The sequence below is a fragment of the Corvus kubaryi genome, unplaced genomic scaffold (assembly GCF_017639235.1).
Source record: "Corvus kubaryi isolate FWS band 111438036 unplaced genomic scaffold, C.kubaryi_AGA036_p1.0 74, whole genome shotgun sequence".
NCBI classification, from domain to species: domain Eukaryota; kingdom Metazoa; phylum Chordata; class Aves; order Passeriformes; family Corvidae; genus Corvus; species Corvus kubaryi.
The window spans coordinates 7082574-7094077 of NW_024582061.1; the positions used below are offsets into that span (position 1 = coordinate 7082574).

Here is an 11504-nt window from a genome sequence, read left to right on the forward strand (position 1 = left end):
TCAAACACATCTCACTGTACTCAGGGTAGTGCCTGGCAGATACACCATAGTGTGGTATTTCCATCACAGCTTTCCCAGTCACTAAAAGAGCAGCAGGCACCCCAAATTCTTGTGTTATTAGCATGGTTAGGTTATTTAGCTGTTAAAGCAGGGTAAAAAGAGACTAAACGAAGAGAATCAGAAAAATGCAACTTCCTGTTAACCAAGAATCAGTCATACCTTCACAGGATTCTGGAATGTTGTCTGAAGTTTTGTGCTGGAGAGAAACTGGTTCTGGTAAAACCCACTCTGTGTCCTTTGCCTTGGGAAAAAACCACAAAATCAAAAGTGCACAGAAAATAGAAAGAAAATAGAATACAACAAATAAATATGAGCACTGAGCTAAAGACTGCCTAAGCATCACTGCTTTATTAATACTGAATTCTTATGATTACAGCTTTTAGGATTAAAACCTGTACTCAGAAGGCCAGCTATTAAAATTACAAGAAATTTCTACCTTTACGGAAAACAAGATGGTTTCAATCCACTCCTGAGCATTTTTATTTCCCCTCTCAGGAATTCTGTTTACCACATGTTTACCATCAAAACAAATAATACACATTTTAACTGTGCTTTACATTCATTTATTGTATGCTGGATCATTTATTTACATACAATCACCACACCTTCTCCCCACCAGAAGCTCTTGCACTTTCCATTTTCTACACACTTCATTTTTGATTGTGAGCAGTCCTCCCAACACTCCTGGTGAGTCCTCCCACATCCCCCTCAAGAGGCAGGTTTGTGACCAGGTCACAACAAATGTTTTAAGAACTGTTACACTTTGCTGACTGAAAACCCAAGGTATAACACCGTATATTTATATCAGAGAACTTCCAAGCAAGAAATCCTAGCTCCAAGTGGAATTGTTATGTCTACAGAAAAATAGGTTTTCATTCCACATTTAGCTACTATTTGGGTCATTTAAAATGATCATCTTACAAAGTGGTTCACATCCAGGAAGGATTCTGAGACTCAGTGAATGAAAAGCAGATAAATATTAACTCCCTGACCTACCTTTCCTCGATAAAGTTTTCTTTCAGGGTTTAATCTTCACCACAGAGCTCAAAGTGTTTAGAAAGGAAACAAGAATTAGGTAATTTGTACCTTGGTAGAAACATGGGATGCAAAAAAATCCTCCTCCTCTTTGTTGTGAGGTGATGCTGGTGGCATTCCACACCCATCTGTCCACAGCTGAAATTAAGGGACAGAATTTTACAGGTTAATTGCATGAATGTATATTTTTCAAATGCATTAATCTTAAAACAACTCTGCTTTGTTTTCAGGTTAAAAATGTATTGATTTTTTTTCTTGTCCATAATTTTCCTTAAAAATTTATCCAAAGTTCAGTAGATGACATTCCCTTTTTTATTAAATTCATACATATTTCGTGTGTTCCTGGTGGACCAGCCAAGAGCTTCGAGCAAAGCCAGATCTCAGGGCTGGGGGCCCCAGAGTGCCACAGGAATGCAGGACAGGACTCCAACCTGTGATCTGCACTCCAACATTACTCACAGACAAATCTTTTCTCATGGCTCCTCCTACTCCATGCAGGAATAATAACCTCTGTCAGAAAGGATACTGAAGGTACAAGCTCACCTCACCACTCAACAATCAGCTCTATCAGTAAGTCAGAAAAGGAATTTTTTAACAGGGGAGGGGATGGTTGGTAATAAATGCAATTATCTGAATGATTTACTTCAGTAATTTAAATAGCACACAATCATTTAAGTTTGCAGTGCACAACTAAAAATATTTACTAAGTATTTACTGAATTTTTCAAATAATTAGCATCAAACAATTGAATGGAACCTGTAACTGAAACAAGATCATCACAGTTCGTCAGAGTCATTTGGGGAACTGAACATAAGCTTAGATACAGCACATTGTATTTACTTGAACAGATTTCACATCTTAAGCTGTTTACTAAGTCAAAAGAAATATTCTCTGAACTTGATAATGTGAACTACATTGTCCATAGTATGAATAATAAAGAATGATCCATTAAATTTCATGCTATTTGATGCACAGGTAAGAGATAAAAAAACAAGCCTTCTTGCTTTTAATTTCCACTCATCTGATCAGCTTCAGGTGTACCAGTCACAAATTTTAACCACCTGAATTAAGCAATGCAAACATGTTTTCTGTGTATGAAGAGAATTGTTGCTGAACTTATTTAACACTTCAGAAATCACTTCTGGATACTTTGCTTAACTCTTGTCAGCAACCTAACAGTGTTTTGACAGCTTGCATGAACTGCCTTAGCATTTCTGATGGAGAGCATCAAGTTCTACATAACTTGCTAATTTTCCCAGATATTATTTCTGTAGGGAAAAAACAAAAATATACATACTTACCTGTTCAAGAAAAATCCCACTTAAATCACAAATACTCTGTAGTTACTTCTATTACAATTTTTCATGCTGTACTTCTCTAAATATTCAATTCCAGATAAGCAAAAATAAAACCACTACGTGGTGCATGGAGAAATGGCCACGTTATCTGAAGACTGATAATCTTTTGTATTACTGTTCAGAAATTTAAAGGGACTTTAGAGGGAAAGAAGGTGAAGTTTTTCAGCAATCTCCAGGGCTCAGGACACACACTACTCACATCAGTACCGTGCTTTCTCGTGGCCTGTGTCGCAAGAGATTTAATCTTCTCCTTGTACAGCTGAGCAGCACGACTGTTGTACTTGGCATTGGTGTCATTGGTTGTGCACCCATGTTGGTGGAAAAAAGCCGACTGGGAAGCAGAACACAGAGAATGCTGTGAGGAACAGGTTTAAAAACTAATGACATTCGACACAAAAGTAAATTGCAATGCAGAGAATGACTCTGCTCCTCTGCCTAAATCTGATCTTTTAAATTATGGAGTCTAAGTAATCTGCAAAGTACAAAGAAAACTCCACGCTGGCAACTTCTTTATATATAAATAAAACAGAAAAAACCCCAATACATTAGTGGGATGCTTTAAGAGCATACACAAACACAAGCTTCCATTATACACAAAGAATCCTTGCTCTGAAATCAAGTGATTAAGTGGAAGGAAGAGGTAAAATTGATTGCTAGTAGCTGTGCTTCACAGCACATTCCTAATGTTCTAAAAGGCATCGCTTGGCTTCATCTCTGTCAGGCTGGAGAGAACAATGTATGTTCAACAGTATCAAAGTGAGTGTAACAAAAATGGTCCTCCTTCAAAAGGAAGGTGTGTTCATGCACACATCTATGTGCCCAGGTATGTTTATAGGCTTGTGTGTTTATATAAAATGAATAAATGAAGAGTGTGCATTTCTGCACGCAAATATATACACCTGTTAACTTGGTGCTCAGAACCCTAATTCCAATTACCGTAGAGATTTAATCTGAAAGCAAAAGGAATAAGGACACTTTGGATTTTCTAGCTATCTAAAACACAGCAGGAAGCTCAGGACCACTGTTATCCAGGATTCATCATCATCAGGCAACTACAGAACACAAATTATTGATGTTAACCTAGCAATGCTTCTCGCCAGTAGTTAGTAAAACTAGAATTTGGTATTTAACTGGAACCAAAAGGGAATGGCTTTTTAGTGCCATTAAAATGAAAGCGTTAATTTTACTTCAAATGTCCAGACAATTTACCAATCCGGTTTTTCAAGCTCCAAGTATTAATCCTCTGAAGCAATCCAAACCAGACCACAGAGAATTTGAGGTATTTGGGGAGTTGCTGAGGGTATATTGCACCTCTTGGTACAATGTATGATAGGAAACAGTGATATCCAAGCAGGAAGACAAAACCCCACAAAATTAAACAACAAACGTTTGTTGTTACTCTTCTGCTAATAGGCTTTCTAAGATTAACTGAAGACTTTTTCAGACTTTCCCATCTCTTCTTTCCAACTGCCTCAAACCCTTTACACAGCAAAAGTGACATAACTTAATCAAAGCTTTTAAGCATTTGGGTAAAAAAGAAACTACTTTTAACGTGAAATCTCCCTCTTCTCATTAGTCAAAACTGTGATTTTTATGTATTAAATGGCATAACAAACTTGATGAGGGCACTCATAACAGCAGTACTAACATGGAAAGGAGTAACTTAGCAAGGACAGGCAGAAGAAAAAAAGAGAGAAGACACCATGTAACTGCTCAGATCTGTAAGCCTAAGACAGTGACTTGCTGCATGCCAAATTCAATGAAAAATATTTGACTGGAAAATACAAAAGTGGAAAGTAAGTAATAATGACCCTGAACTCAGCATTTTTTGTATGTAAATAGGAAAAAAAATTATGAAAACCCTAAAGACTTAAGGAAAGATTGTTAAAACTGTCAAGGAAAAGACTATGGAAAGCAAGCTTGGGGGAAGCTTCTCAAAGCAACAACATTAAGGGCCAAGCACAAATGAAAAAAGGTAAGGGATAAGCACTCAGTTAATTAGAAGAAAAGAAGAAATTGCTTTTGGAAGTTGCATGTTCCCACACTGGGTGGGCCAACTTAGGGAAGCACTCCCAGTTATTTGTGGAAAAAACTGGGAAAAGATTGCCAAAGAGCTTACAAAAGAAAACAAAAAGGGAGATTGAGAAAAGACAGCTGTCAACAGAATTTAATTTACAAACACATTGTATAAGTACACAAAAAAAATCAAGTTGAAAGCAACAGCCAACATGAATTGGCCCAAACCATGACACTGCTAGTCCCCCTCCAACAATGCAGCATGTCTCATCTTCAGTGCTAACTCAGCTGAAGTCAGATCTTGATTCCAGGGTGACTTTTGGCAGTTCCATGGCTTTTGGCATGTTTTTTCAGGAGCCATGGAAGGAATGATGGTCACAGGAAGGGGCCATAAGCTTGGTTTACAAGCCATCCTTCAGCAGCTGTCTAAATTAGACACGTACTGACAAGGAATCTGATCTGGCCTTTTCAGAGATTTTCATCACGGACTTCTAAGAAAAAAACCCCAACATTTTCAGGTTATACCAAAATGGAAAAGCTGCAAGAATGAAGGATGAAACCAGCATCCAGAGGAATTCTTTAAAAATGACGGGGGGGGCCGTAACAAAGAAAAAGAACTTGAAAAATAAGAATACTCCCAGGAAGAGAGGCAGCAAGGACAGACAACATTTTCCAAGCCTACCAAGTTTCAATGTGCAAAGCAAACACTCGGGAGTACGTACAGCGTTTGCATTTCCTCCAACCTGCATGCACCTCAGCTGGAACCAGGACCAATTGGAATCCAGTTCTGTAGACCTAAACACAAAGAAATGTTTTTAGTGTTACCTCCAAAGCCATTTAAAATCACTCTGGTTTTTTGCCAAGTGTTTCTCCCCTCCCCCCTTCCTTTTGCAATCTGTAGTTATTTATCAGACCCCAAAACGCCCTGAGTCAGCAGCTGGGACACTCACCTGGAATGGGACAAGATCAGGGTGCAGATTTACTGCACCAGCTGTCTGCCTGAGCACTACCCAAGTACCAGAATCACAGAATTGCTTGGCTTGGAAGGGTAGAAGTCAGGTGCCACCACAACGAGCTGCTTCAGGAAGCAAAGCCAGCAAATTGAACACAATTCGCAAGAAGCTATCAGATACAGCAAAAGCAACACGAACACTAAGAAGGTTTCAATCAGAAGCTGAAGGAAGAATGGGTCTTCCTCTCTGAGCAGGTATGTGAACAAACAAAACTATTAAAAGATGACTTTTACTGCCAAAACTCACCAAGTACTTACCGAATGAAGCTCAAGTGAACGCCAAGGGACCGGTGGGTCCCTGAGCAGTCAATACAGAGAAACACTCCATAGGTGATGCTTGCCCAGCTGGGGTTCTTTGCTCCACAGTCAAAACACACCTTAAAGCAAACAAAGATCAGGAACAGGACTTGAGCATAACCAGGCCTTATACCACTGTAACACCCCTGCAGTGATCCAACTTCATTAACTCATTCTTACAGCATTTGTTGACATGACAACTCCATCCATCCTTATTTTAAACATCTAAAGAGGAGTTACACAATCTGCCCACACAACTCCATGCCTCCCCATTTCCAATTATAACCAGTGTACACAGGTTGAGAAACCAGGTCAGAGAACTCCCACCAGCCTAGTTCAAACACATGTTTAACACAACACTTCCAGCACTGCTGGAATAGGAAAGTGTTTAAGAAATACTTCCTGAGGGCAGGCTCTCCTCATGCTGCACATGTGAGCCCCCAGACGGTATCAGCAGGACTAATGGCATCATTATCTACTTTCCTATATTGAAACCTTGACCTTCAGGGCTAGCCATGGCAATCCAGCTGTGTGAAGAAAGCCTCTGAGCACTGCTTATCCGGCAGCCTCTGCAGACATTTGCATGATTCATCACACACCAACTGCCACATCAGCCTTTCCACTGTCTTTGCCACGCTGGTTAAAAAGCAACCAGGTCCACAACTACTGCATGGACAAACCCAGGAATTCCCTACCCTCTGCCAGCACACTGGACCTCTAACACTCAGCTAAACAACAAGAGCCGTGTCTGCGTATGTCTTACACACTCTGCAGGTCGGCAGACCACAACTTTCAAGTCCTTTTTCAGCTATTCTGAGTTTTGTGCTTCCTTGACCAAGGAAAGCAAGAACCAGAAAAAAAGTTATCTGATACAAATCAATTATCAAATGCAAGGAACACCACAACTTCAAACAGGGACAGCTATTCTGAGTTAATGCCATGTGTACACATCTATTCCTGTATGACAGGACTTTATCTGATCAATGCTTTTTTCAAAGGTATCTGCAAAGGCTGCACAGAAGTATTTTTATAGTAAAAGCATCCACCCATAGGTACAGCCAGAGCCATCTAATAAGAAATAACTCCACAGAGAGATAAGCTTTTACACACAAATTGACAGCATTCCAATCTGCAACTTTATCCTTTAACATCCTCCTATAAACTTAATGCATCCTCAGATAGCAATGGAAGTTCTAGCTACATGCAGATATAAATAATAAAGTTTATTCCAAGTCAGGTGGGGACATATTGAACACCATAAATAGGCCACAGTGCTTCCAGCACCTCCTTGCCAAGCAGAACAACAAAATAAAAATAAAATTAAGAAGTCTTCTTGCCAGAAACTCCCTCTGTGGAAGTGGATAGAGATTTTTGTCTCATTTTTTTTGTACTTCCACAGCAAACAAGCCCTGAGTCTGGGCTCAACTCACGTCACCCATCATCCACCCAAATTAATTTCAACTACATGCCCAGGAGCAGTTTGAAGCTAAACTCCTCAGTTTAATATGGGTCGATTCAGCTTGTGCAGTCCAAATTTATCAAGCACAGTCCACCAGCAGATCCAGCATTAACTCTTCCAACAACTGAACATTTTAAGGGTGAGCTTCAGTTAGGTAATGACTGGTAACACACACAGAAAGCACGGAGATCACAGCTTCTGCATGTGCAAGTCCTGCCTTTCCCTCTCAACAGGGACCCAACATTCATTAATGTTAGTTATATATCCCACTCCTGTAGGTGGAAATGGGGCATTCACTGGCATACAGCAGAAATGAAAGCTACACAGAATGTGTGACAACAGGAGGGGTTAGAGGGAGTCCCTGAAATAAGCTCATGTGGAAGAATGACACAGAGCGAGTGAGGGAGAAAGAAGAATGAGTAAGAGTCCATGCCATATTCTAAGAAAACACACAGCCTAAGTAATCAGAACTTGTTCTTTTTTCCCCCAATTCTTTGAAGCAGTTCCTTTAAAAAACCATGAGACTCATCTTCATTTTAAATTGACTATTTTCAGGCTTTTTCTTACAAGGCCAAAGGAGGATGGGGACAACAAAAAAGGAGAAGATTCTGCTTGAAACCAAAGCCAACAAAGCAGCCCTGGTCTCACTTCTGATACAGGAGAGCAAAGCTGACTTACAGCTGTAAGTCTTGTGGAAATTCCCTGGAGTACAAATGGGAAACAAGAATCTGGAGTGAGTGGTTAAAAAAACCACCCATGTTTTTAAAAGGTCAGTCATAAACATACCTGAAGATTCTCCTCCTTTCCCTTTCCTTTCCTCCAGTTATAAGCACCTTGTAATTTCAACATCTTAAAGTCAATTGCATCACCTCGGAGTTGGCTGCCACAGCTCAGTATCTTCACTCACACAGGAGTCCCTACCAGACACCTGTGGAGATTATTCACAGCTATAAAAATGTACCTTTCAGGATTGAGATGCAAGCAGGAACATCCAATTTTCTTGTGAAAGCAAAGAAGGAACAGCTATTTCCATCAATGTTATGCAACAGAAATAGATGCATGTTTCATTAACATTTAGATTAATTTTGCTTAGTTTTCTCAATTTTTAAAGTGCTTCCCACCACATAAATTTTACGAAGAATCGGGGGAAGAAATTAAAATCAATTTCAGAGCCACCCCATGAAATTGTTTCCATTTTAAAAACAGACAAAGTGTATTTTATGTAGAGATTTAGGAGCAACTAAAATATCAAAATACTGATTAAAAATAAATTTGAAGCATATGCTTAAATACTCTAGTGCTTTCAAAATACGCTTGCATGCTTTTTGTTTATTTTGTGTCAAAGCACTTCGCGACAGTGTGGATTCAGTAAGAGTCACTTTGGAAAAAGCCAGCCAAAGACCTGAGATGTTCGTATGAGAGCACAGAGATTTGGGTATAATCCACAGCAAGCAGTCACTAAATCACAAAACATCTACATTATAAATAAATAAAATATTGTCATTGGATATGGAAATTCAGTAATGAATAGCTGATAGAAATACTATTTTTGGCACAAGGAGAAGAGGTGAGTGGGTTCAGCAAGATCACGTATCCCTGAGGTCAGGGTTACACAGAGACCTCTACACTTTGAAGCTCCACACCTCGCCATTCCCAGGCTGTGGATCCAGCTGCCTGAACACTAACCCAGCTGGAACTCAGGAGGCAGTGCCACACTAAGCCAAGGTGATCTAAATCCAAGCAGCTCCTCTTAGATACCAGCCACTGTCCCCAGATATGCTTTCCTTCTTCTCTTCCATCAGCACTAATAATCCCAGCTGCTGATCCTGCTGCGAAGCAGCTCTACATGGGCACAAGGACTCAGAGCAAAGGTAGGGCCACCTCACAGCACAGCCACCTGGCCAGGAATGCCAACACCAGGGAGGGAACTGCAGTGCTGGCCGCGGGAAGGCAAGAAGACTGTCCGCTTTGGAAGTGTCATGATCTCAAAATGACTTCAGGGACACAAGATAGCAGAGTCCATTCTGGGGCAAAACCCAACAGACACAAACCACACCCACAACAATAACAAAACTCAACTACTGAAAAAATACCAGCACAACACGCACACCCGGGAGTCCAAGCAGAGACAGGAATACCATCACCAACCAAAGAAAAGAACCAGGTGGAAAAGAATGAAAAACCAACATTCTCAGAGGAACAGATCTATGACAGAATAAAAGAGACTTTCAGCAAAGCCTGAGTGTGCAAGTCTTCAAAAGAGCTGAGCTGTAAAGCTCAAACACTCCAGTTAACAATATCAAGTAGCATAAGGACTATGAGCAATTTTATGGGTACAAAATACATTCTACTTAATAACTGTAACATGCTTGTTAAGTCATCAGGCAGCTGATCACCAGTCTGCTGTCACCAGGCAGCTCTACGTTATGTAACATCCAAAGACACCAAGAAGTCAAAACCTCCTCATAAAGGGAACTAACATCAAACTACAGATGTTAATTTCAAGACAATTATTCAAACATCACTTTCAACACACCATAACCCAGAAATTACACTGTGCATTTATTTAAATGAGAATTCTTTTCCTAAGCTCATGTGCATTAAGAACTACTGCAGAGCACCCAGAACAGTGTAAATGCACATGCCTGCCTAGAGCAGGCAGTTCTTCCCAAACCCTACACATAAACTGCACAGTTAAAGCGAATTACTAAGCTTTTAATACAGAACCCTTTTCAGTATTTGCACTTTCCCATGTCTTTCGTCCCCAGCAAAAAAAGACTTACAAATAAAAGGGGCAGGCAGACTGCTTAAGAAGAACACAACAGAAAGGAAACAAACAAGATGTAATCAAACAGGAGAGGAGAAACTGATGGAAGAAACAACTTTTACTTAAGGAGAATGGTCAGATAGACAGGCATGGGAGAGCTGTGAGATCTGAGCTGCTGTTTTCCACTCTCCCTCTCTGCCTTCTCAGGTCAAACCAGACCAGGCACCACCGCATTGCTCTCGAGTTCTCTGTGCCTGAGCCACTTCTCTGCCACTGGCCCACAATGAGTGGCAGCACACATTGTGCTAATATTGCTTTGTCAACACTGAATTTCTGTGTAGCATCTGACATGAGGAGACAGATACACCTGAGCAACCACAGGTACCATATCCACCTGATTAAATCTAGCTGGGTAACAAGGAGACCAGCACAGGGGAACTGCTCGAGGCGCTCCATGCTTGCCAGGCAGGGGCAGTACTTTTTAATTCTCCTATGATCCCAATACACAAAAAGCATCACCATAGCCCTAAACGACTCAGTTTTCACACATAGTGCCAGTGAATTTCAGGAGCTTGTAAGAGATCTTCTCTCACCCTCGTTGTTGGGACTAGGACCTTTCCTTGACAAACTTTTTACCCCCTTGCAAAGGCAAGTTTTAAGAATACTTTTGTCAGAAACTGAGAGCTCACCTCTGAGCTCTGCTTTCTGAGAAACCACACCTGCACAGTCGTAATGAATTGTGTTCTAAAGAGTGGAAGTCAGTTTTGGACCAGAGACAGACATCTGGATCCCTATTCCCAGAAAACAAACCCAACGTGTTTCTTCTTAACGCTAATCCAAAGTTTCCTGGTGGGTGTCTATTTCATGTATGTTCTCAGCGTACATCGCAAAGCCAACACAAACAAGAAGCACAGAGCAGCTGAAGGCACTTGTGCCGCGTCACCTGGCCAGGCACCTTTCCCAGCCCACACCTTCACAACACGGAAAAACCCACCTGAACACAGGACAAGCCCACTAACATTAAAGAACAACAAACTTTTATCACTGCAGAAGTGGCTGTGCCCCTCCGTTGGATAATAAAAAAAAGGAGGGGAAAAAAAAGGAGGGGAAAAAAAAGAAACACTCACTCAACACTACGTTGTGGCTGGTGGGGAACTTGTTTTTGTGCCCACCGGAGCTGACCCTCGCAGCGGACCTGAGGCAGCCGGTGGGGGCCGCACCTCCCTCCCCAGGGGCTCATCCCTTCGGGATGCAGGACCCCGGCCGGAGGGACGCGGGGCAGGCAGGGAAGGGCTCCCCGCTCTCGGGACGGCCACCCCGGGGACCCGCCGGGCCTTTCCGTGCTGTCCCGGGAGGGACGCGCCGGGCTGCGGGCCCCGCGCCTCCCCCGCCCCGCCGGCTGTGCGACGTGTCACCGCGGCGGAGCGCTGCCCGCGGCCCGGCCCGGCCCCTTACCTTGTTGGTGGGCACGGAGCGGAGCCGCTTGAAGATGGCGGCGAT

At 41.7% G+C, this 11504-nt stretch overlaps 1 protein-coding gene across 2 annotated transcripts in view; it reads right to left on the reverse strand.

Moving 5' to 3' along the window:
- ARFGAP3 (ADP ribosylation factor GTPase activating protein 3) overlaps nt 1–11498 on the reverse strand; it is a 26058-nt gene extending 14560 nt beyond the window's left edge. The window contains exons 1-6 of one of the 2 annotated variants that reach the window (XM_042050812.1): nt 11460–11498; nt 5740–5858; nt 5192–5264; nt 2653–2784; nt 1147–1233; nt 220–301 (exon numbers count right to left, since the gene is read on the reverse strand). In XM_042050812.1, coding sequence (XP_041906746.1) covers nt 220–301; nt 1147–1233; nt 2653–2784; nt 5192–5218 — 328 coding nt within the window. In that variant the 5' untranslated portion in view covers nt 5219–5264; nt 5740–5858; nt 11460–11498. Of the gene's footprint in view, nt 1–219; nt 302–1146; nt 1234–2652; nt 2785–5191; nt 5265–5739; nt 5859–8023; nt 8102–11459 lie in introns of those variants that run through there. The other variant, XM_042050811.1, reaches the window with a different exon arrangement.
- Between the last annotated feature and the right edge of the window lie 6 nt (nt 11499–11504).